General features: G+C 56.4%; 1 protein-coding gene across 1 annotated transcript; it reads left to right on the forward strand.

Moving 5' to 3' along the window:
• Positions 1-1,018: 1,018 nt before the first annotated feature.
• CCDC102A (coiled-coil domain containing 102A) lies at positions 1,019-25,066 on the forward strand. Its single transcript, XM_039478834.2, has 9 exons — positions 1,019-1,639; positions 8,848-9,579; positions 12,023-12,249; positions 16,140-16,248; positions 18,481-18,597; positions 18,947-19,156; positions 20,766-20,936; positions 21,809-21,912; positions 24,393-25,066. The coding sequence occupies exons 2-9, from the start codon at positions 8,995-8,997 to the stop codon at positions 24,520-24,522; spliced, it is 1,653 nt and encodes a 550-aa protein (XP_039334768.1). The 5' UTR covers positions 1,019-1,639; positions 8,848-8,994; the 3' UTR covers positions 24,523-25,066.
• Positions 25,067-25,133: the final 67 nt, after the last annotated feature.

The following is a 25,133-nucleotide window of genomic DNA, read 5'->3' on the forward strand; positions in this document are numbered from 1 at the left end:
CATGTGTTGATTCTCCCTTAGGAGAGAGGGCCTGACAGTGATGAGGGTACAGCTGGAGCTTAGGTGCACCATCAACTCCGTCTCCATCACCTTCTCCAGCCCTATTTCCACCTCCAAAAACTCTGGGCAAGAGCTCTGGGCTCTTGATCCAAGACTGTCACCAGCTGTAGGACCTTGTACAAATCTGAGCCAAGAGCTTCTCTGAGCCTTCATTTCCCCCAGCTGTAAAACGTGGATGCCCTTGTCCCCTGAGTACTCAAACCCCACACATCTCCACCACAGTCTGTCTCTGGCTGGTGAACAGACGCTGTCAACATTCAGCCATGCAGAACAAACACAAAGCAAATGAATCGACAAGTGAAACTGCCAGTCTTGCAAAGTGTGGGATTTCATGGAGTTGGTGGAAGCAATGCAGGAGCAATGGAACAGCTGCTGCCCACAACATCTGCACGAGAAGTGACCCAGACCCGAAAAGAATCACTGGACTATCAAAGGGTTCAGTGATCCTTGGGTTTGAAGAAGCTCTCAAATATTTTTTGCAAAAATAAATCTCTTACTGCAAAAACCGATTCGGAAGGGAAAGTTACTACATACTCAACTATTAAAAGAAAAAAAAAAGTCTTCCAGTATTAACATTTGATTCATTCTTGGTTCATTCTAAGGTGTGCTTGGTTGCAACCATAATCTAAACTGTTAATCATGGGGTAAAACTAATTTATCTTTGTAATTTAGCTTCTTTTTCTAGGTAAAATCCCAATTTGGCTATGTTCTCCTCACCGTCTTGGTGAACCTTTGGTCTCCTTTTGAATAGATTCACCTCAGTGGCCTTCCAGGCTACAGGATGTGGTGGGGAGGAGTCCTCCAGACACCAGTTGCTGCTTTCCAGTCAAGACCACAAACACCCTACCCCCAGCAGAGAGGAAGCCCCAAAACAGCTGGGCGCCGCCGAGAGCACAATACAGCGTATTACCGTAATTGCCCAGGGCCTGCCAACCACCATCGCAAAGCGGAGAAAAGCTCAGCCCACTGGGCCGAGTACTCCCCGCGCCCCCCATTTCTTAACAAGCACTAGGTTGCTTTCAGCAACCCTTTTGTGGTACAGGAGAAATTGAGGCCCAATGGGCACAGACTTGTTGGCCCACGTCCACTCAGTGGCAGAGCTGGCCCAGGGAGGAATGCAGGTAACAACAGTGAAGACTTGGTAGGCTGGCTCCACGTGCCGAGCCAGGACCCGCGGTGCCCACTTCTGCTGGGGGCTCCTCGAACGTAGTTGGCGCTGAGGAAACCTGAACCAAGAAAGCCGAACACCCCCACCCTCGGCCCCCCATGGGGGTGGGGCCTCGGTCGGGGTCCGGCCCGCTCTGCAGCAGAGCCCACCGCCCCGGCACGCGCCCCTCGCCCCGAACTTAGGCTGAAGCCCCCACCCCAGCAGCTCCACTGGACGGGGTCACAGCGGGGCCGCAGCCTGCGCCCGCCTCGGGGGGCCCCGCCGCTTCCCTCGTTTCCCCTCCCCCCGGGAGGGAGGAGGAGACTCTGCGGCCCTCCCTCGGCCCCTCCGGCGGCGGCCGCAGCTGCACGGTGCCCGCTCCGCCCCGCCGCGGCGGCTCGGACGTCCGGAGCCCGCAGGTCCCGGCCCGAGGTGAGCGGGGGCGGCAGGGCGGGGGGCGGCCGGCCACGGCGGCCGGGTAACCGGCTCCAGGCCACTCGCCTTCCGCGGGAGGGAAGGGGTTAAGTTGTGGGGCGTGCTGGAGGAGCCGGCACAGTCGGGGCGCCCGCAGCAACCCCAGAACTCAGAGCAGAACTTTCCAGACCCCTCCCCGGCCTCCCCCGCCGCCGGAACGCCAGGCCTCGGGTGGGGAGGGGCCGCAGGGAGATGGGGGAGGGGAAGCGCCTTCGGAATGTCGCGGCCCGGGCCGGACGGGAGGGGGCGGCGGGCGGGAACGGAATTTGGAAGTCTCCCGGGGGACCCAACGTGGTCACCATGGCGAAGGTGGGATGGACGGGCGGCACTGGCCAATCGGAGTACGGCACCCCGCCCAGAGCCGCGGTGGCTACCAATGGGGGCCGTGTGGAGGGGTGGGCGGGACGGCGCCGCGCGGCCCGGGAACCCCACCTCTAGCCTCCGCCCGCCGCTAGGGGGAGCGGGGAGGCTCGCTGGCCCGGCGGCATTGGAGGGGGCGACTGAGGACTAAGGCGACGCAGCGCTGGGGCTTCAGTTTCTCTACCTTAGGTCGGGTGGTGTCCACCTTCCCACCCCTGCTCGCCCGGGGCTGTTGTGGGGGTTGGATTCGTTTGGGTTCACAAGGTCTAAACACCTGTTAGAGCGTTCAGGAATCTTTTTAGTGCCTCTCCCCATCTTAGAGGTAGGGAAACTGAGGCCCAGAGAGGGCAGGGACTTGTGGGTGTCATACAGCGTATCAGTGACGGAGCTAGGACTAGTGGGATACCTGCTGTACAACAGTGAAGAGTTCACGGTGTTGCCAAGAGGTCTGGGGCTGGGGTGGGGGTCAGTCCCCATGAAGGTTCCCCCCCCCCACCATCCCAACTATGCGTATCCTCTTGGCCTCCTGCAGACTCCATCTTGTAGGTGGGTGCTCCTGGGGGTATTGTGCCCCTCAGGCAGTCAAGACCCAGGAGGGGAGGCACCCCACCCCAGCACTCCAGCTTCCTACCCCGGCTTTGCTGCTGGTCCACGGTATGGACACAGACACGTAGTTGGCCCATCTGTAAAGAAAGAAGTTCAAATCAATGATCCAGGGCGTCTCTGCGGCTCCTCAGTCTGAGATGGGGGTACCTGGGAACAGGCCAGGAGTACATACCCCTGGGCTCCTGTCCATACCGGATGCCCAGCCTCCATCCCGTCCTTCCCCACCAGCCGGCTCCCCTCAGCGGTCCTGCAGCTGGAGCCTGGGCAGCAGGTCGCAGGGACAGGAGCCCGCAGTCTGTGGGCTGACCAGCCTTGCGCCCTGCACTTATTCAATCAGGCTGTCCTCTGTGGTTTCCTGCTGGGCTCTGCTTTCTGTCCGCAGCCAGGCCTGTGGCCATGGGCCTGTCCCAGGGCCCCACCTGAAAGGCTCTCTGGGAGGACCTACAGGGTTATAGGGCTGGGGGGAGGGGTTGGGCCACTGGGCTCCCCATCCCATCAGCTGGCCCCGTCCAGGCCTCAGCATTGCCCATTCCTCTCACTGGATATGGAAAGACCCGTCCACACATACCGAGGACAAAACACAACGTTGTTCCCCTATCGGTCAATTAGGCTTCCCGCCTGACCTGACCTCTGACTCGGACCCTGACCACAGACAGGCTTAGATATCTACCTGTCTCAGAGCCTGGCCACAGACTGACTCCTGATCCTTAGGATGACTCAACCTTCCCAAACTCTGCGTGGTCACAGGGGTACCCCTAAGAGTGGCCTCTGTCCACCTACTATTCATCATGCATCTGCTGTATGCCAGGTTCTGTGTTGATGCCCTCCTGGACTTCAAAATGAGGCCTTTGCTGTAGAACAGGGAGATGCCTGGTGCTTTGGGGGGATACTCTGTGTAGAGAAGTTAGAGAAGGCTTCCCGGGGAGGGGACACTGGAGGTGGGTTTTGAAGGATGTGTAGGAGTTTGCTGATGAAGGAAAAAGAGATGTTCCAGACAAGTCCAAAAGCAAAAGGAACCACTGGTCACTTTCTGTGGGCAGGGCTGATGAGGGCCTATCCTGCAGCACGTGTCAGATCAAAACATTCTTATTTCTGTCCTGGAGTGAGCTACCAGTGAGCATAGCATGGGGCTGGGGTTCAGAAGCTTTGGTTCCCACTAAACTCTGCTGTCCAGCTAAGGGGATGTGAGGTCATAACTCAGTCTTCTGCTCTCCAGCCCACCAGCTAGTGTTAATCGGCAAGTATCTGTGGGGCCTGTCCTAGAAGCTCTGAGTGACACGAGTGTCCCATCTGGATGGGGGAAGCCTGTACTGCCAGAAGAGAGATGGCAGCTGGCCAGGCCTGGGTGTGGGAGGTTGTGGGGCTGTGCTCCCCAGGTGGGGGTGGGTTTGGGGAGATCAAGGCATTTCCTGGAGTTCGTGGCAGCTGAACTTGAACATGGGTGGAGGTTTTGCAGTTGGCGGGGGGTGCATTTGGAATAGAAACCCAGAGACTTAAAACAGAAATAGACCCGTCTGGCTGTTGGGAGGCTGGACAGGGGAGGATGGGGTAGAAAAGGCTCACCAGGGCCCATGGTGGCTGGTCCACCCTGACTTGCCCCTTGGGGGAGCAGTGATGCCAGAGGAACACGAGGCCACTCCCCATGCACATCCACACCCCATGGAAAGAAGGCACGGAGCCTGGTGGAAGGGGTGGGAGGGCGGCTGGGGCATCTCCACGGCTGTGAGCCATGCTCTGCGCCGCTGCCACCCCTCAGTGAGTGTGCACGTTCCTGGGGCAGTGTGTTTGTGTGCATTACCAGGGCCATGTGTGAGTGCACACGTGTGAGTGCGGTTCCCCAGGGCTTGTGTGTGTGAATGTGTGCATGACTGGGGCAGTGTGTGAATGTGTGTCCCAGGGCTGTGCTGGGTGGGTGGGGCGGCTGGGGGTGGCGCTGCTAGGCAGGGTCTGGCTGCCCTTGGGTCTATGTGGGAGTGCAGGATTTCTGCTGTCCTGGGGGCTCGGGGTTGGGCTTCTCCAGAAAACTCCCCTGAGGACCCCAACCCCCACCCCTTCCCACACCCCGGCTCAGGGGACCCTGGGCCTGAAGTGCAAAGGCCAGGCGAAAGTGCTATTGCAAAACTTCCCTGCACCCGCTGTGCCCCTTCCTCCTCCCCCAGCCCCTAGGAGGGGCCTGGCCAGGCTGCTGAGAAAGAGAACGAGCTGAATCTGAGATGGAGAACCCCCATCTCTGTCTTTAGCATGGGTGCCTGGAAGCCATTAGAGGCCTGGGTGGTGCCTGCCCTGGCCCTGCACAGCAGGCTTGGATTCCTGGAAGGAGCCGGCGGCCCTCTCTGGGCTAAGCCCTCTGCCAGGCCTGGCAGCTCCCAGAGGCAGAGAGGATGTGGCAGTGGTCCCCTCCCTGCCAGGTTCCTAGTTTAGGGGCTGTGGGAAGGGTCCAGCAGACAGGGCCTAGGCCCCCATTCCCAGCACAGCTGCTGGCTGGCACCCGGGTTTCCTGCCTCCTCCTCCTCCTCCCCTCCCCCACAGGCTCTCACATTGTTTTTCTTTTCCAAGAGCTTTTCTAGGTGGAGCTAGGCCAGGAAAATGAGGAGTGTGTGTGTTTGTATGTGTGTACGTGTGTATCTCTGCTTCTCTTAGGGATGAGCATGGATTCCTGCATGACTTTGTACCTGTCCGTCAGTGTGCCGGCTTGTGTGTGCCTTTAGGCGTGTCCGTGTCTACAGGCGAACGTCTCTCCATGCACCCGTGTAGCTGTGTGTACATGTCAGTCCATCTGAGCATGTGTGTGTGTGTCCCTGGGTCTTTGCATCTGTGCATGGGATTGCATGTCTGTGTGTGCACAGATGTTTATGAACGTACAGGGCATCAAGGCGGCCAGCTCACTGCACAGGCTGTCACAGAGGCACAGGCTGCTAGGGATCTCTGGGGTGTCGGTGGTGTCCATGGAACCAGAGCCTGGATCTGTATGGCTGTGTCCGGGTGCGTGGCACAGATGTTATCAGGGTTGGGATGTACGTGTTGTATTTATGGAACTGTGGGTAGTAAGAACGCATCGGCAAATGCTCAGATATCCCAAACTATTCAAATGCGAATCCCCAGCCCTGCACCTACCAAACACGACTCTCTGGGGTATAGGGCCAAGTGCCCAGGTGAATCTGAGGGATACCCTGATAAGAAGCATTGATCTCTCTCACATGTTCCCCCTTCTACACATGGGGAAACTGAGGCCCAGAAAGGGACAGTGGCTTACATGAGGTTGGTGTCAGAGCTGGGCCTAGACCTCATGTGTGGTAAAGGCAGACAGCAATGAGCAAACAGCAGATGGCCCCGGAGAAATGCAGTGGGGTCACTGAGCAGCATGGAGGAACCATGACCAAAGCTCATGAATTTTAAAAGACACTGCTCCACGAGGTGGTGGAAAACCCGCAATGCCCAGCTCTACAGTGGAAGGTAAAAGCGGGCAAAGCAGTGGAGGGAACAGGGTTGGCGTTCACCGAGAGGGGCCAGAACAGGAGGGGCCTAGGACACGGAGGGTACTGGCAAGGGAGAGATTTAGAGCACAGAAGTGAGCCGGCACAAGAGGGCACTGGGGGTGGGCAGTGTAGTGGCGGGATTGCGACTTCAGGCTCCTGCTGGGGTTAGAAGCTATTTGGAGCTGGAGTCCTAGAGGGAGTAACTTTAGAATTGAGGCTATGGAGGATTCAGGACTATTGGTAGTGACACAGCGGGTGGCCACCAGAGTAGTCAGGTTTGCACTTAAAAAAACGTGCTCTGTTGCTATTGAGAACAGATTTGAAGGAGGCGAAAGCGCATGATGGGCAGGGCGGTGGGTGTGGCTGCTGTTGCCCAGGTGAGTGAAGGTGGTGTGGTCCCTGACAGGTTAGTGGATGGAAGGTGGACGCAGAGCAGACAGACCGACAGGGTGTGGTGGGCAGGGGAGAGAGAAGGCAGATTTCAGGGTGCCCCCAAAGCTGGAAGGAGTGAGGAGGTGCCTTCTCCTGGAGGAGCACGTCATGGGGAGAATGGAGGCAACAAGCTCCATTTTGACCAAGACAGGCCTGAGTCATCTGTCAGGCATCTGGATGGAGGTATGGGAGGCTCTGAGGGCATCCTGGGCTGGAGAGAGACTCAGGGTTGAGGACATGGCGAGATGACCCAGGCAGGGCTAGCCTGAGAGGAGAAGGGGTCCCAGGGCGGGATGACAGCAGCACTCAAGGGATGAGCCCAGGGAGTCCACCTGGGAGGCTGACGAGGAGCAGCTGGAGAGGAAGACGTGGAAGCAAGTGAGGCAGGGAAGCGGTCACCATGGCAGGTCCAGAAGGCACACCGTCATAGGGGCCTGGAAGCCAGCCTGGCACAGGTGGCTGGGTGACAGAGCACCAGGAAGGTGGATGGAGTGGAGACAGCAAGTGTGGACCACTCTGGAAGGAGGAGTCAGGGCAGGGGAGAAGAAGGTGCCAGGAGACACTTCAGCAGGGGTAAGGCCTCTGAAGAGAACGTCACTGGCTGGGGGGAGTGGCCAGGAGACGGGCTTTCAGCTCAAGGAAGGAGAACCCCTCTGTCCTCTCAGGGACAGAGAGGAGGGGCACGACAGCTTCCTTTTTCACTGCAAACCATGACATTAGATCATCTGCCGAGAGTGAGGGAGGTCAGAGGTTGGCAGAGGGTGGAGAGGGGGCATAGAGGGCTGCCAGGCAGCCCTAGGGACAGCCAGTGCCAAGAGTCCCACCGACTCTGCATTGATCACTCCAAAAGGGTGGGTCCTGGGGACCACGGCTCTCCACCTAATGGGGAAGGAAAGGTGTGATGTCCCAAGGGACTGTTGGTGGCAGTCATCAGAGGCCGCCATGGAGGGAGACTGGGTCAGGTTGGGGACAAAGAGGGACATACCTGTCATTTACTTTTTATTTATTTGTGTACTTATTTTTGAGACAGATTGTCGCTCTTACTGCCCAAGCTAGAGTGCAATGGTACAATCTCGGCTCATGGCAATCTCCACCTCCCAGGTTCAAGCGATTCTCCTGCCTCGGCCTCCCAAGTAACTGGGATTACAGGCATGCACCACCATGCCCCACTAATTCTGTATTTCTAGCAAAGACAGGATTTCTCCATGCTGGTCAGGCTGGTCCTTGAACTCCCAACCCCAGGCGATCCACCCACATCGACTTCCCAAAGTGCTGGGATTACAGGTGTGAGCCACCTCGCCCCGCCATCCTCTCACTTATTTTAAAGGGGGGAATGGCCCATAAATGGCAGAACCCAGTGCTGGGCGGTGGGGAGGTAAAGTGAGACACACAGAACAAGAGATGTTTGCAGTGAGTCAGGGTGTCAGGGAGGGATGGTGGTTCTGGCAGAGAAGGGGAGGGAACATCCTGCTGCACTCTCAGAAGCCCCTGCCATCTGAGGACTGGTTTATTTCCATCATCATCCCCGGGACATGCATTCATTCAGCAAATCCTTACTAGAGTTTGAATTTGGGCTCATAGATACCATGAACAGAGATAATCGTTTTCCTCGCCTCCACTCTTTTGAGGAATAAATGAGATCATTCCACTAAAGCCGTGGGCACAGTGCCTGGCCTGTGGCCTGCCCTCCACAAATGTCATTGTCATGTGTTGGGACTAAAGCAGTGGTCAGGACCCAGTCCCGGCCCACAGCAAACTCTCACAGCCTTGGATAAGGGCACAGAGGAGGCACATAAATAACAAGGTAAGTTAGCGCAGTGATGGAGACACAGAGGGGTTGATGGACCTGGACTGAGGTACTCCAGGAGGGCTTCCAGGAGTAGTGATATCTCAGAGGAGGTTTAAGGATGAGAAGAGTTAGCCCAGTGCAGGAAGAGGCAGGGAGACAACTCCCAGCAGCAGCCCAGTGCCCCCACGTGGGTCCCGTGCCGAAGTTGGATGGTAGTGTAGTATAAGACATCAGTGTGTGAGATGGGACTGGGAGGATAAAGAACAGATCAAGGTTTCAGATCAGCGCCGCTGGGTGAAGGGACTGAAGCAGGGAATCTGAAGGCCATTGAGGGTACCGCTGCGGGCCCTTGCTCCAGCAATCCTGCCTCACTGGGACTCTCCTGGAACAGAACTCTCTTCTCTCACCTTTGGCCATTCTGTTCCCTCCACCGGGCTCTTCGCGCGGCTAATCTTCCGGACTGTTGGTGGTCACGGTCCAATAATGGTTGTGTTCTCTCACAGGTCCGAGGAGACGTACTCTGCCCGGTGGCCCAGAGAGAAGCGGGGCGCGGCGTCATCATGCACAGTGGTATCGCGTCCGTCGCGCGTCCCCGGAGCCGCCCGTGAGCCGGGCCGCGAGTTCGAGCGCAGGGTCCGCCCGGCCGCACCATGAGCCACGGGCCGAGCCCCCGACTGGCCGAGTCTCCGCAGCTGTCCAAGGGCAGTCTCCTGACCATCCTGGGCAGCCCGTCGCCAGAGCGCATGGGGCCTGCCGACTCGCTGCCGCCCACACCGCCCAGCGGCACGCCCTCGCCAGGGCCGCCGCCCGCGCTGCCCCTGCCCCCTGCGCCCGCGCTGCTGGCCGACGGCGACTGGGAGAGCCGGGAGGAGCTGCGGCTGCGGGAGCTGGAGGAGGCGCGGGCGCGGGCGGCGCAGATGGAGAAGACCATGCGCTGGTGGTCGGACTGCACGGCCAACTGGCGCGAGAAGTGGAGCAAGGTGCGCGCCGAGCGCAACCGCGCGCGCGAGGAGGTGCGCCAGCTGCGCCAGCGCCTGGACGCGCTCACCAAGGAGCTGGCAGGCGCGCGGCGCGAGCGCCAGGAGGCCCAGGGCGAGTGCGAAGCACGGGGCCGCGAGCTGGCGCGGCTGCGGGGCGCCCGAGGAGCAGCGGACCAGACGTGCGACGGCCCCGAGCCGGAAGCGGAACGCGAGCCCGTCCGCGACGTGGGATCCGAGAGGCCGCCGGGCAGCCAGGTGCGCGGCGGGGGCGGGGCCGATTGGCTGAGCTGAATCGGGGCTGCGGGGCTCAGACGGGAGCCAGTCAAGGCTTGGCTTCCTGGAGGTTTCACTTCTCCAGGTCGGGCTCTTCCCCTGTAGGGCCTCCGATCATCTTCCTTTCGGAGACCTCAGGGTGGAGAATCCCAAGTTCTGTGAGCCCTCCACTCCCAGACCTGAGAAGTCAACAGAACCAAGGAATCATTCCTTTGAGCAGGAGAGGGATCCAGCAGCTTGCCTGGAAGTTAGCTGATTTGTAGCAGAGCTGAATCCATTCATTCGATCAGAGCTGAGTGGTGGGGGAATCAGGGCACTAGGATCACACAGGAAGTCCCTGACGTAGGCTTCACAGAAGCTTTTCTGGAAGAGATCACATTCAAGCTGAGACTAGGATAAGTAGGAATTAGCCGTGAAAAGTGCCAGGAGGGAAGGACAAGGGGGCTCGTACCTGGAGTACCAGCTGCTTAGAAGGCTGAGGCTGAGGCTGTGGCTGCGGCAGGAGGGATCTCTTGAGCCCAGGAGGTCAAGGTTGCAGTGAATTGCGATTACACAGCTGCACTCCAGCTTGGGCAACAGACTCCATCTCTAAAAAATAAAAATTAAGACAAAAAGTGCCTGAAGGCATCCCAGGTGATGGAAACTGCCTGTGCAAAGTCTAGAGGCCGAGAGGACCTGGTGAGTTTGGCAAATGGCAGTAATAGCAACTGTTGTCATTCAGTGGGCACCACGCAGCACTAAGCTGAGCTTGTGCATTGTCTAGGTAACCCGCACAGCAACCCTGTAAGATCGTTGCTCCCTGGGGAAGACCCTGAGGCACAGAGAGATGCAGAAGCAAGGTCTGGGCAGGGCACGGTGGCTCCCGCCTGGAATCCCAGCACTTTGAGAGGCTGAGGTGGGTGGATCACCTGAGGTAAAGAGTTCCAGATCAGCCTGGCCAAGATGGTGAAACCCCATCTCTACTAAAAATACAAAAAATAGCCGGGCATGGTGGCGGGTGCCTGTAATCCCAGCTATGTGGGAAGCTGAGGCAGGAGAATTGCTTGAACCCAGAAGGTGGAGGTTACAGTGAGCCAAGATCACGGTTCACTGTACTCCAGCCTGGGCAACAAGAGCGAAAACTTCATCTTAAAAAAAAAAGGGGGAAGCAAGGTCTGCCAGCCAGTGACGACTTGGTGGGGTTTGAACCTGGGTGATCTGGCTCCAGAGTCCAGGGTAATAATCAGGATGGCTGCTGCATTAACAGTGGATGCAGAGGGCACCCTCTCCGGAGCCAGTAGGCTTGTTACCAGAAAGCCACCTGGGGGCAGGGTCCAGCCTCAGCTCCCCAGGTCAGTCCCCAGACAGGCCAACTCCTCCAGATAAGACACTCCCTCCTCTCTCCCACCCAGCCTCCTCCACCCCATAAGCTAGAGCGGGCACTGCTGCCTCCTGTGGCTGAAGTCCCCTCTTCCCTGGGGCGACCTGGTGTTCGGAGGTGGTGGTCACGGCGCACAGCGCTGCACCTGTCCTATCCTTGTGCCAGTTGTCAGTCACAGGCCAGAAGGCCATGGGCAGTGACAGGAGCCCTAGGCTTGCAGTCTGAGTTTGTCCTCCAGCCCAGCCTCTTCGTGCTGTGGCCCAGAACAAGTCCCTTCTCTTCCTTTTCGCCATTTGTAAAATGGGGCTTTGGACTAGATACCACTCCCCATCTGGATAATCAGATACAGAAGAATAGCTCTCACTCCTCAGGGAGTCCCCAGGGCCGCCGCTCCAGTCCAGTTAGGGAAACCGAGGGCCAGGCCAGGAAGAGGCTGGCCCAGACTCATCTGGGAAAGGCTGTGGGAGAAGCTGGAACAGGGGCTGTGGTCCCTGTGGGTTTGTGTCAGAGACAGGCCTTGGGGATGGGCAGGGGCAGAGGAGGAGGGGAGAATGGCAGGTGGGAAGGGAGCTCAGCCCTGGGTTCTAATCTCTTACTGTGTCCTGTCTGGGAGCCGGCTCTCCTCACAGGCACTGCTTGCCCATGTCACCTGTCTCCCTGTGCCTTACTGTTTGCCCCAGAAAAACAAGGTCTTAGAGCTGGAATTCCTTTGGAAGGAATCTAGGCTTAAGCCATTATAGGCATTCCTGCTTCAACATTTGTTCCCATCAGTGGCCCACCATAGGTTTGCATACTTCCAGTGACAGGGAGCTCACGACCTCTCCTGAGGAGTCTTTTCGGATACAGGGAACCATGGTGGCTGACACTCTGCGGCTCCAGGAGGTGAAGGGGGAGGCCCAGAGCAGGCTGTGTCTTCCTTCTCCAGAGGTGGAGAGGCAGGCAGCAGAAGAGGAAACTGAGGCCCAGAGGCACTGCATTACCCAGTAACTGAGTAACCCAGGTTACCCAGCAGTAACCTGGCCTGGCTTGCAGCCACTGGTCCAGCCTCCACGTTGGTCCCCACAGGAACTGGAGCTGGTGGAGAGCCTGCTGAAGAGCAGGCCGGAGGAGCCCGAGGACTGCTGGGATGCGCGCAGCGTGGGGGCCGGGGCCCCACGGGGCAGCTCAGGACGCCAGGAGCGCAGCCGGCTGCCCTGGGAGGACGCAGCTGCCACGGAGGAGGAAGCCTCCAAGTTGACCGCCCTGCGGCTACGGCTGGATGAGTCCCAGAAGGTGCTGCTCAAGGAGCGAGAGTAAGTCCCGGGAGACGGGCTGGGGCAGGGCCAGGCCGAGTTCAGCACCTTCAGGCTTACAAAACCTTAAGACTCGTGAAGACGACAGGTAGTGTTTAGACTTGTGTCTTGGGACTGTCGAGCAGTAATGTCTACCCAAGAACTCAATGCAAGTTTTATTTATTCATTCAAATAATACATCACCGGGCACCTGCTCTGGGCCAGACACTGTACTCAGCCCTGAGGATACAGCCATAAATCAGACAGAAGCCCATGCCTTCATGGAGCTTACTTTCTGGTTGGAGGAGAGGGCTGTGGGCAGGGTAAAAGCAGGGAATGGAGACGGGAAAGTTGGAGGGTTGCAGCTGGGACCTTAGTTTTGGAAGCGTGAGTTTGAGATGTCAGGGAGGCAGCTGGGACGTGAATGAGTCTGGAGTTCATGAGACAGGCCTGGGCTGGAGGTAAAAATGCAAAAGTTACCAGCTAAGAGATGATATTGAAAGCCATGAGCTGGGCCAGGCGCAGTGTCTCATGTCTGTAATCCCCACACTTTGGGAGGCTGAGGTGGGCGGATCACTTGAGGTCAGGAGTTTGAGACCAGCCTGACCAACATGGTGAAACGCTGTGTCTACTAAAAATACAAAAATTAACCTGGCGTGGTGGTGGGCGCCTGTAATCCCAGCTACTCAGGAGGCTGAGGCAGGAGAATCGCTTGAACCCAGGAGGCAGAGGTTACAGTGAGCTGGAATTGCATTACTGCACTGCAGCCTGGGAGACAGAGCAAGCCTTCATCTCAAAACAACAACAACAACAAAAACCCGTGAGCCTGGGCAAGGGCAGAGGAGTGAGTGTGGCTAGGGAAGATGTCAGAGGATCCAGCCCCGAAGTGCCAAGTTTAGAGGTCAGCTAGAGGAAGGGGAAACAGAGGTGACCAGAGAAGGGAGCCAGGGCTGGGGAAGGGGAACCACAAGAAACCGTTTCACAGAGGACAGAGTGATCAGTAAGAAGGGGCTGAGCCCTGATCATTGGACTTAGAATGTGGAGGTCACCGGTGACATTGATCAAGGCAGTGTAGAGGGCATGAGCCTGACGATAATGAATATTCTGTAGTTTTTCTGTCCAGAAATTAAATACATCAATAGCATAACCTATCTACACACCCCTTTTTTAAAAAGTCAATATAATGTCCACGTGCAGTGAGTCATGCCTGTAATCAGAGCACTTTGGGAGGCTGCGGCAGGAGGATTTTTTATTTTATTTATTTTATTTATTTTATTTTTTTGAGACAGAGCCTTACTCTGTCCCCCAGGCTGGAGTGCAGTAGCAGTCTTAGCTCACTGTAACCTCCACCTCCCGGGTTCAAGCGATTCTCCTGCCTCAGTCTCCCAAGTAGCTGGGACTATAAGCGCATGCCACCAGACCCGGCTGATTTTTGTATTTTTAGTAGAGATGGAATTGCACCACGTTTGCCAGGCTGGTCTCGAGCTCCTGACCTCCGGTAATCCACCCGCCTCGGCCTCCCAGAGTGCTGGGATTACAGGTGTGAGCCACTGTGCCCAGCCTACCAAAAAAAAAAAAAAAATTTATTTGTTTTAATTAGCTGGAAATGGTGCTGTGCCACTGTAGTCCCAGCTACTCAGACGGCTGAGGCGAGAGGATCTCCTGAGCCCAGGAGGTCAAGGTCAAGGCTAAGGGAGCTATGGTAAGGACCTACCCTCCAGCCTAGGTGACAGAGAGAGACAGTGTCTCAAAAAAAAAAAAAAAATCAGTATAATGCCTCTGTGAAGATATAGGCAGAGGTCAAGGGATGCTTCTGTGGACACTGTTGCATCTTTGGCCAAGGAATGACCACAGATGGCCAGCAAACTGCCAGAAGCTGGGGGAGAGGCATGGAACGGATTCTCGTTCGCAGCCCTCAGAGGACCAACTCAACTTGATCTTGGACTTCTAGCCTCTAGAAATAAATCTCGCCTGTTTAAGCCAAACAAACAAAAAATCAACTTAGTGCACTTACTTAAATAAAAAGTAGAAATGGAAGTAACTTTGTTTTGGAGACAGAGTCTTGCTCTGTTGCCCAGGCTGGAGTACAGTAGCACGATCTTGGCTCACTACAATCTCCGTCTCTCTGGTTCAAGCAGTTTTCATGCCGCCTCCCAAGTGGCTGGGACTACAGGCACACACTGCCACACCCAGCTAATTCTTTATATTTTAGTAGAGATAGGGTTTCACCATGTTGCCCAGGCTGCTCTTGAACTCCTGAGCTCAGGCAATCCACCTGCCTTGGCCTCCCGAAGTGCTAGGATTACAGGCGTTAAGTCACAGCACCCAAACTGAAAGTGACTTAAAATACACATGTTGTGATGTGGAAGTGTTTGGGAATAGCTCCTCTAGAAGAAATGATGAAGGGGTCAGAGTGGGCGTCTTTAAATGGAATGGTAGTGACAATAGTTATAACAGCAAACACATGGCACGTGCTCCGAGTCACGTGCCGTGCTGAGGGCTTACATGTATCTGCGCATTTAGGTCACCTTGCAGGACAGCTACAAAGGCAGTCATGCAGGTGTGCAGAGTTAGCAACCCAAAAACCAAGTGGTGTCACTGTGGTGATGAGGTTTCTTGAAGGATGAACAGCCCTTGGTGAAGCTCTGAGCAAAGAAAGTGCAGCTGGACACAGTGGCTCATGCCTGTAATCTCAGCACTTTGGTAGCTCAAGGTGGCAGGATCGCTTGAGCCCATGAGTTCAAGGTTGCAGTGAGCTGTGAACGGGCAGGAACCGGGTGGTCTCTGACAGATGAGCCTGGGGCACAGCAGGAGGGAGGTACCTGCCCGGAGATGCCCAGTGCTCTGGAGCTCTGAGCACCTCCCGCAGTATGAGCTGAGCACTTTCCCTTAGGGAGGGAGTGCAGTTCCTGGGAGTGAGCTGTGATCTGCACTCCAGCCTGAGCAACAGAGCCAGATCCTGTTTCCAAAAACAAAGAAAAGTACAGTCTTCCCTCACTTTATACAGTGGTTCCATTTCTGGAACATTCAGTGTGTGTTAGTATAAAAACGACTTTCTGTTTCGATGTAGATCAGAATGAGGCTCTAGGCTGAGATCATCTCCACCCCCAGCAATGTCCAGTGAGCTGTGCATGCTTTCAGTAGGATGCAGGATGCCCAGGGCATTGCAGGGAGTCAGGTACCCTGGCCCCCATCCGCTAAATGACCCCTAATGGTTGTGATAGCCAAAAACGTCCCCATGGATTTCCAACATACCTCCTAGAGGGTGGTGTTATCCCCTCTGGGAACCCCATGTTGGAGCCATGGAATGTTTCAGTCTCAAAAAGAGAGGCCAGTGTGGTGTGGGGTCCTGAAGCACAGGATGCTGGAAGGTGGTGCTGAGCTCAGCCGTTGGCAAGCACCTACTGTGTGCCAGGCCCAGGCATCGTGCTTGTTACCTACAGGGACTCATTTAAGTTCAAGGCAGGGTGGGGGTAACAGGAAGTTGTGGGGATCCCATGCAGTAATGATGGCAAGAGAGGACCCTCTCTCTGAGTCACTGGACAGTGTTTTCCAGTGTTTCTATCTGCAGAAGCATGTGTTCAAACCAAGCCTTGCTGGGAACATAGTCTGCAAAACAGACAGGATCAGGGTGTTCTTAGACAGATGAGCCTGGGGCTCAACAAGAGAGAGGTACTTGCCTGGGGATGCTCAGTGTTCTGGAGCCCCGACCACCTCTAGGGAGTACAGTTCCAGGAGAACTGCCAAGCCAGGGTGCTTACAGCCATGTAGGGTGCTAGGGCCTGAATACCAAGGCAGAGATGTTGGACGTGGGCTCAACAGGTGCAGAGGGCACACTGCAGGGCCACCCTTGGTGAGGACTCTGAGCAGAGGGCCTCTGTGGGCTCACCCCCGTGTCTGCCCTTCCCTAGGGATAAACTGGCATTGAGCAGGAACATTGAGAAGCTGGAGGGGGAGCTCAGCCAGTGGAAGATCAAGTATGAGGAGCTGAGCAAGACCAAGCAGGAGATGCTCAAGCAGGTGAGTCTGGAAGACCAGAGGGGCTTCCTGGAGGCGGCAGGATCACACTGTTGAATTTCAGTAGTGGGGATGGAAGAGAGAATTCATTCCTTTATTCATCCAACAGTTGTTTTTTTTTTTTGTTTCTGTTTTTGTTTTGTTTTGTTTTTTGAGACAGTCTCACTCTGTTGCCCAGGCTGGAATGCAATGGCGTGATCTCAGCTCACTGCAATCTCTACCTCCCAGGTTCAAGCAATTCTCGTGCCTCAGCCTCCCAAGTAGCTGGGATTACAGGTGCCCACCATCACGCTCAGTTAATTTTTGTATTTTTAGTAGAGACAGGGTTTCACCATGTTGGCCGGGCTGGTCTTGAACTTGTGACCTCAAGTGATCCTTTTGCCTCGGCCTCCAAAGTGTTGGGATTACAGGTGTGAGCCACTGTGCCTGGCCTCATTTATTTGACAGTTGTTCTAGTGCTGGGCAGGCAAGGTCCCTGCCTACAGGAGCTCACTTTGTAGGGGCTGTGGGCAGGGGAGACGGACAGTCACCAGGCAGATTCATGAGTTACGAAGGCCTCAGAACAGAACGAGAGATGGGGTGGTGGGTCAGGGAAGGCCTCTCTAAAAAGGTAGCATTTGAGGCAAGACCTAAAGGGGCCAGAGGAAGCCGTCCTTGAGAAGATACGGAGAGAGTGTTCCTGACAGAAGGCACAGCGGTGCAAAGGTCCCGAGGCAGGAGCAAACCCAGCGTGAGTGGGAAACAGGGAGGGCCAGGGGGCTGGAGAGCAGGAAGTGAGAGGCGAGGCCGTGAGAGGGTGCCTTGTAGACCAGGATGAAGAGGAGGAGTCTGGATGTGGCGTTCATTGGGTTCCTAGTCTGTACCAGGTGTCACTGAAGCCTCATGGCAGTCCGGGAAGCCGAGTCCTCATGTCGGCATCTTACAGATGGGGAAACTGAGGCTCCGGAGAAGAGAATCCACCACTGCAGTGTGGGGGCTGAGAGCATGCTGAGCTGCCACTACTGCGTCCTGTGCAGGCCTCGGTGGCCGCCAGAGGGCGCAGCCACCCAGGGAACGCCACGCTGGATCTGTGGGTTTCTAGCAGCTGGGAGGATCACAGAACTTTAGAGCCTGAAACTCCGTCCTGGAGAGGACCGAAACTGATCTTACATGAGACTCTCTTAGGAAATCTCCGAAAATACAGATTCCCAGACCCCACCTCCGCCCTCCTGGATCAGCACCTTTTGGGGTTGGGTCCAGGATCCTGTCTTTTTTAGTCTTTTCAAATTGTGAAGTATAATCATTTGAAGAAAAGCAAATGAAACACGAATGTACAATTTAGCAGAAAATCATAAAGGTCCTCTTTTGTATCTGGCATCGCTCCCTCAACATTATGTGCTGAAAACTCATCCAAGTGTTGCAGGGAGCAGCAGTTTGTCGGGTTTGCCATATACCGCAAGGAATTGTATTGTCTTAAATGCATCCCAGGCAATTCCGATGCACCTGTGTGCAGAATGGATCAGTCACTGTACATTGAGGGCTGCCCTGTGCCCAGGCCATACGACGACACAAATGTGGACAGACACACAAGCCCCCCGTCCTCCCAGCTAGCTTTCCAGTGGGGAGTGGGATGAGGAGGCCCCTCCTCCAGGCCAGGTGGACAGGAGAGGCATCCCTAAGGAGGGGGCATTTAGGTCAAGGCCTAAGAATAAGAAAAATCAGTCCTACAAAGTGTCTCAGAAAGAATGTTCCATGCACGGTCAAAGGCCCTGTGGTGGGCAGGAACTTGGTGCGTCTGAGGAATAGAAGGGAGTCCATGGTGCCTGGAATACCGTGAACTAAGGGGAGAGAGGTGGGTAGGTGTCCATCCGTGCAGGGCTTTGTGAGACCATAGAGAGGAGTTGGACTATACCCTAAGGCACCTGGGAGCCGTCAGAGAGGCTTTGTGGAAGGAGGAAGGAGGGTGGTATGATTGCATTCATCTGCATTAAAAGCTCCCTCTGAGCTGCCGTTGTGGAAAATGGGTTGACAGAGAAGGGCTGGAGTAGACGCTGGGAGGCTAGACAGTAATGAGGAGAGACGTGAGGAGGAGCGGAGGTGGTCAGATCGGTCTGTTCGGAACACCTGGTGCCTGCCCCATTTGGCCGCTGCCTCAGGCTCCGCGCCGAGCCCCCCTGCACTGGTGCCCACCCCCGGCGCTGATTCCAGGCTGTATCCTGGTGGTTCTCATGACCAGGTGGGGCCTTACCCTTGCAGCTCAGCATCTTGAAGGAGGCGCACCAGGATGAGCTGGGCCGCATGTCCGAGGACCTGGAGGATGAGCTCGGTGCACGCTCCAGCATGGACCGGAAGATGGCCGAGCTGAGGGGCGAGGTGAGGCCGTGGATGGGACACAGGAGGACCTGGGTTTTGGGGCCCTGAGGCCCTGCCTCCATCAGCAGGTCACTGGGAAAAGGGCAGGGGCCAGACCTGTACTCTCAGGGGGGCCAGCCACATCCAAGGGTGTCCCGATCTGCAGGAGGCAGGCCCCTCTCCCACGCAGAAACCAGAAGCGCCCTCACATCCTGCACAACCATGAAATGAGCCCAGCTTAATTATAGCCAACGCAGCTGGATCTGCTTCCTGGAGCCAAAAATGGCTCCAGGAGGTGGCGGGGGCGTCCAGCTCAGGCCCTGCATGCCCCCTCCCCTGGGAGTCCTCACTCTGCCCTGCCCTGCTGCAGATGGAGCGGCTACAGGCCGAGAACGCAGCGGAGTGGGGCCGCCGGGAGCGGCTGGAGACAGAGAAGCTGGGCCTCGAGCGAGAGAACAAGAAGCTGCGAGCACAGGTCGGGGACCTGGAGGAGGCGCTGGCCCGGCGGCGGCGGCAAACAGCCAGCGCACTGGACTGCGACCTGAGGGCCAGCCAGGCCGCGCTCTTTGAGAAGAACAAGGTGGGGCAAGGAGCAGAGTGGCCAGTGCTGGGGCTGCCACCCCCCATCCAGCCAGAGTGCAGCCTCCCTACTATGTGCCAGGCCTGGTGATAATTATGGTAGCTGCATGTATTGAGCACCTGGTGTGCTAGGCCACTTGGTAATTATAGTAGCCGCACTAATTGAGCACTTACTGTGTGCCAGACTCCACTCTAGGTGCTGGGAACACAGCACTGAACAGACAGGTGTGGCCACCCCCCTTCCCTCGTGGAGCTGAAGGCTTACTTGGGGGATGTACACGTGGCTCTGTCACACGGCTTCATGCCAGTCATACAGCTTCATGGTCACCAGCAAGAAAAGGGAATACCAGGAGACCTGACTTAGGCCCACGGTCCTGGAAATGCCTCCCAGACGCAGTGACCTTTTAAATTGAGTTCTCGGCCGGGTACAGTGGCTCACGCCTGTAATCCCAACACTTTGGAAGGCAGAGGTGGGTGGATAACCTGAGGTCAGGAGGTCAAGACCAGCCTGACCAATATGGCGAAACCCCATCTCCACTAAAAATACAAAAATTAGCCGGGTGTGGTGGCGCTCACCTGTAACCCCAGCTACTTGGGAGGCTGAGGCAAGAGAATCGCTTGAAACCAGGAGGCAGAGGTTGCAATGAGCTGTGGTCACACCACTGCACCCCAGCCTGGGCAACAGAGTGAAACTCCATCTCAAAAAAATAATAATAATAAATACACTAAATTCTGCAGGAAAAGCAGCCATTAACTGGTAGTGTGTAGACTAAGGGGAGGGGATGGAGAGAACTTAGTAAAAGCATGAATAAGGATCCATGGCGAGAGAGACACAGCTTTGGAGGAACAAGAAGGCCAGTGTGGGTGGGGGGACAGTGCGCCAGGGGACGTGGTGGGTGAGGCAGGAGTGGTGGGCCCCCTTGAGAGAGTTTAAAGCAGGCGGGGAGTTTGAGCAGGCTGTGTGGGCAGAGGATAGGAAGGCAGGCTAGGGGGAAGCTGTTGCCATTCCCTGGGCAGCAAGAGAGGGAGGAGACCTGGCCCAGGTTGCCATCAGTAGAGATGGAACTAAAAGGATGGACTCAAGAGACCTTTAGGTGATATCTATTCCCATTTTACAGATGTGGAAACTGAGGCTCAGAGAACTCACAGAGCTCCAGGGTGGGCACCTCTTTTGCTGGCTGCCCCTTCTCTTCGCAACCACTCTGGCCTCTGAGACACCCATCCACACTCTCCAGCCTAGCTCATTCCCAACCCAGGACTTTCAACATCATGTATATGCCACTGAAGACTCCAGACCTCATCCTTCCCCAGAAATCCCAACTCTGCTCCAACAGCCCCAGGGCAGATCCAGTAGCATCTGAAAATTACACATCCAAACTAGAGCCACGGGTTCCACACACCCAGCCTCCTCACCTTTCTAGAAGACACCTCCAGCCTCTGGCCGCTCAGCCAAACCTCTAATGCTGATACTCAGACAGCAGATGGAGAGATTCTGGGAGGAAGAGACACCCAGCATCCCTAGAACTGCCTGACCTCATGAGACTCCCCGGCATGGTGCCCAAGCTGATACTGATCCCCGCTCCCTCCCACCCCTTCCCTGTGCCCTGCAGGAGCTGGCAGACCTGAAGCATGTGCATGGCAAGCTGAAGAAGCAGTTCCAGGAGAAGGTGGCAGAGCTGGCACATGCCAACCGGCGCGTGGAGCAGCACGAGGCTGAGGTGAAGAAGCTGCGGCTGCGGGTGGAGGAGCTCAAGAAAGAGCTGGCCCAGGCTGAGGACGAGGTGAGGACCATGGAGGGGCAGGGGCAGTGGCAATCACTGACCTCGGCTGGGGAGGAGTGGGGGCCGCAGGGCCCTCCTGGCTTCTCCATTCTCAGCCCCTGGTGCCTGGCACAAGCCTGGCTCTCAGGAGGCGCCCAGGGTAAAATGGGTAGGTGGGTAACGGCTGGATGGCAGGGTAGACATGTGAGTGGGAGGATGGGAAGAAAAATGAACAAGATAAGTTGGATGTGTGCATGGATGAACAGAAGGATGAAGGAATGAGTGGATGGATGAATGGGAGAGAGGGGCAGGGCGGGCAGATGGATGAATAGGTGGGAGGGTGGATGGATGGATGGCGCCAGTGGATATATGAACAGATGATGGCTGGATGGGTAGACAGTGGACAGATGGATGAACAGCTGACTGGGTCAGTGGGTGAAAGAATGAATGGAGAGGGAGAAAGAAGGCCAGGTTGATGGGAAGATGGGTGTGTCCAGGAGAGCAGGAAGGCGTGGCTAGGCATGCTGGATGGGCAGCTGATTAGATGAATGGATGGGGAGTGGTAGGTGATTGTCTCCATGGGCAGATGAATATCTCCCTGGATAAGTGGTCAGATCACCGACTGATGGGGATGGAAGGATAGGAGGTGGATGGCTGTGGTGCAGGCCTGGGAGGATGCGTAGATGTGCAAGAGGGGGCAAAAGGGTTGGAGGGGACCAGAAGGGACGCTATTCTCTGGAGGAGGTGAGCCTAAGCCGAGGCTTCAAGGAGCAAACGCCCTCGGAGAAGCACGTTCCCAGGGAACAGCAGTAGGAGTGGTTGGCCCTGGGTGGGTGGCCGGCCTTGCCCAGTAATGGGTGACCCTCATGCTTTCGGCCCTGCTCACCCCGCAGCTGGATGAGGCCCACAACCAGGCACGTAAGCTGCAGCGGTCGCTGGACGAACAGACGGAGCAGAGCGAGAACCTGCAAGTGCAGCTGGAGCACCTGCAGTCCAGGTGGGCCCCGGGGCAGGGAGCAGAAACTGGACAGAGATGTCCAGCCAGGGAACGCTCCAGTCAGGGGTGGAGTCCAAACCAGGTCTGAAGGGGGAGACAGAGAAGGAAGAGATCCAGGTGCCTGGAGCCGGAATCCTGTCCCCTCCGGACAGGAAGGGCCAGGGTCAGGAAACCAGGGCAGGGGATGCAGGAAGTCAGGCCAGCTGCAGGCCCTGGAATTGTCTCCTCTAGTGGAAGGGCTGATGGGCGGAGTGAGGGCAGGAAGGGCGGGCCCGGAGAGGTCGGGACCAAGGGGCGGGGCCAGCAGGCCTTGGGAGTCACCGACTAGAATAAAAAGCAGCTAAGCAGCCATCAGGGTTACTGGGCCTAGGTGACACCAGGACAGCAAGGATCTGAGAGATTGGTGGGCAGGGAAGGAAGGACCCCAGGCCTGGATCCCCTCAGCTGCCAGCAGGCCCCACCCAGCAGTCTGCCTCTTTCTCCCGACCCCCTCTGTGTGTTTGAATCACAGAGCCAGACAGTATCAGAGAACTACATTCCGAGACCCTCCCACTGCACAGCTGGGAGGCCCAAGGAGCCTCATAGCCACCACGTGGACCTGTGCTGCCCGGCCCTGAGAAAGCCCTTCCTTGATTCTCTTCTTTCGTGGAATTGAGGGTGCCCGGCTCTGCAGCCAGACTGCCTGAATGGTGCAAAGCCTGGCTTAGCATTAGCAGCTGTGTAGCATTGGGACACTTACTTAACCTCTCTGTGTCAGTTTCTTCATCTGTAAAATGGGGATGGTGATAGTTCTTACCTCTTGATTGTGAGCATTAAATGGGCTGATCCATTCTTGTGACAGGTACCTGGAGCGGGCATGGTAGCTCACGCCCGTAATCCCAGCAGTTTGGGAGGCCAGGGCAGGAGGATTGTTTGAGAACAGGAGTTCGAGACCAGCCTGGGCAGAGCAAGACCCCATGTGTACAAAAAGTGCAAAACTTAGTCAGGCGTGGTGGTGTGTGGCTGTAGTTCCAGCTACTTGGGAGGCCGAGGCAGGAGGATCACTTGAGCTCAGGAGTTTGTAGCTATAGTGAGCTACGATCACACCACTGCACTCCAGCCTGGGAGACAGAGTGAGACTCTGTCTCAAAGAAGAAAGAAAACACCTGGCACATAATAAATGCCGAGTAATTGTCAGCAGCTGCTGCTACTACTTAAACCATTACTACTACTGCGAGGGAGGGGCTTATATTTGGGTTGCATATGGTGCTTCGGCATCACGCTGCTCCTGTGAGAGAAAGGAAAGGAGAGATGTTTTTCCCTGGCGGGCTGGCAGATGAGGAAACTAAGGCCCAGGAGGGGAAGTCTTTCCATGGCTACCCAGTTGGTGGGTGGCCAGGCAGAATCACCCCTGGCCATCAGCCATCCAAACCCTTATTTACTGAGCATTTACTATTTGCTGCTGTTTGCTGAGGTCTTGTGGCTTACGGTATGGGCTGCAGAGACCTAACAGCTATTGCGCATGGTCAATTGAGCCTCGATTTCCCCCTCTACCTGGGATGATGCCCATAAAGTGTTCTGCAGGGGCCCAGGCGTGAGTCGAAGGCAGGTCGGGTGCCTGGTTGACTCTGCCCATTCTGACCCCGCAGCATACACCCTTCAAAAGGCCACTTAGCCTTGGGGCTTTCCCGTAGTCTGGGTCACATTGTTCAGGAGCCATAAACTCCAGAAGTGGGCAGGCAGGCTCTGCGGGGCCTCTCAAGTGCTTCCATCGGGGAGGGCGGGGCCGCCCAGGACCGCTGTGTCGTTTTATTTTCCAACTTTTTGTGCTTTAATGTTCCGGGGACAGCTCACTAAATCACTGTGCAGTAATGGAGGCCCCGCCTGCACCCCTCCCTGCCGTGTTAATAATTCATACCTTCCAGTAAGATGCAGCCGGGGCGGCCACTTTGCTGCGGGGTGGCGTGGAGGGATGCACGTCTCCTCCACCAGCTCTTCTTAGAGTCAAAGTTTGCCTCGTAAATCCTGACTTTAGGAATTTTAATGTGAGGAAGAACTAGGGCTGAGCCCTTTCTCCCTGACACTGGGAATGTAGAGGCCTCAGCCCACCCCCCACTGCTGCCACCACCCACTCTGCTGCCTGTGCTCTGAGAGCCAGGCTTGAGTTCAAATCCCGCAGCGTGACCTTGAGCCAGCTCCTTTACCTCTAAGTGCCCAGCTGCTCTGGTACCATCCACTTCAATTCAAAGCTCTGCACACCGCCCCCCCCCCCCACCATCTGTGTGACTTTGAGCAAATTACTTCACCTTTCTGTGCCTCGGTTTCCTTGCTTGTAAAATGGGGGTGATAACGGCACCTCCATCATATAAGGAGATTACAGGAGATGAGACAGCGGGGAACGTGCCAGGGAAGGCTTAGCTGCCCCAGCACCAGCTGCAGCCACCTTATCAGGGACTGCAGGCCAGGCTGCTGCTCTAACCCTCGTCACCTCCACCCCGCAGGCTCCGCAGGCAGCAGCAGAATGCTCCTCTCTTTGGGAAGATCCGAAGTGCTCGCTTTGGCACTGAGGAGGCCGGGGATGGAGCCAGCGACCTGGACGAGGATGAGGACCTGCAAATCCAGGTGGCCTAGAGTTTCCTGTGGCTGGGCAATATGAGCCGCCCCTCACCTGCCCAGGGTCCAGGCTAACCAGACACTCAAACCGATGCAGCGTCTCGGCTTACTCTGGGACCAGTCCCCACCACAGCCGACTTTCTTCTCTCCCAGGGATGGCGTCGACAGTCCCACCTACCAATGCCCTGTGGAAAGCAAGCCTCTGTTCACATATATATGTATATGCCTAGGAGTCTTTGGACCCATTTGGTTTCATAAATACAGGACAGCTCCAAGGCCCAGCCCAGGTGACCCCACCCACCCAGGACTTCATGCAGGACTGGGCATGTTGGGGTAGCTTGTTGGGGGCCCCAGCCTGGGCTACCTCTCTAAGCCTTGCTGTTCATAATACAGTGCAGTGAACACAGTTCTTTGTAATAAATGAAGTTCAAGTTTGTGGGGCATCTGGAAGTGTGGCAGATGTAGGCGGGGGGTGGGGGCCACGGCATCAGCCTGCAGCTGACGCTGCACCTGAGGTCAGGAATGTCGAGTAACTTAATAAATGAATGAATGTGAACAAGAATGAATGAGGCCAAGCACAGTGGCTCACACCTGTAATCCCAGTACTTTGGGAGGCCAAGGTGGGTAGA

Source organism: Saimiri boliviensis, chromosome 1 (genome assembly GCF_048565385.1).
Source record: "Saimiri boliviensis isolate mSaiBol1 chromosome 1, mSaiBol1.pri, whole genome shotgun sequence".
Lineage (NCBI taxonomy): Eukaryota > Metazoa > Chordata > Mammalia > Primates > Cebidae > Saimiri > Saimiri boliviensis.

Coding starts and splice junctions, on each gene's coding strand:
- CCDC102A (XM_039478834.2), top strand. CDS start 8,995: ATGAGCCACGGGCCGAGCCCCCGACTGGCCGAGTCTCCGCAGCTGTCC. Junction 9,580..12,022: donor AGAGGCCGCCGGGCAGCCAG/GTGCGCGGCGGG, acceptor TGGTCCCCACAG/GAACTGGAGCTGGTGGAGAG. Junction 16,249..18,480: donor AGCAGGAGATGCTCAAGCAG/GTGAGTCTGGAA, acceptor TTACCCTTGCAG/CTCAGCATCTTGAAGGAGGC.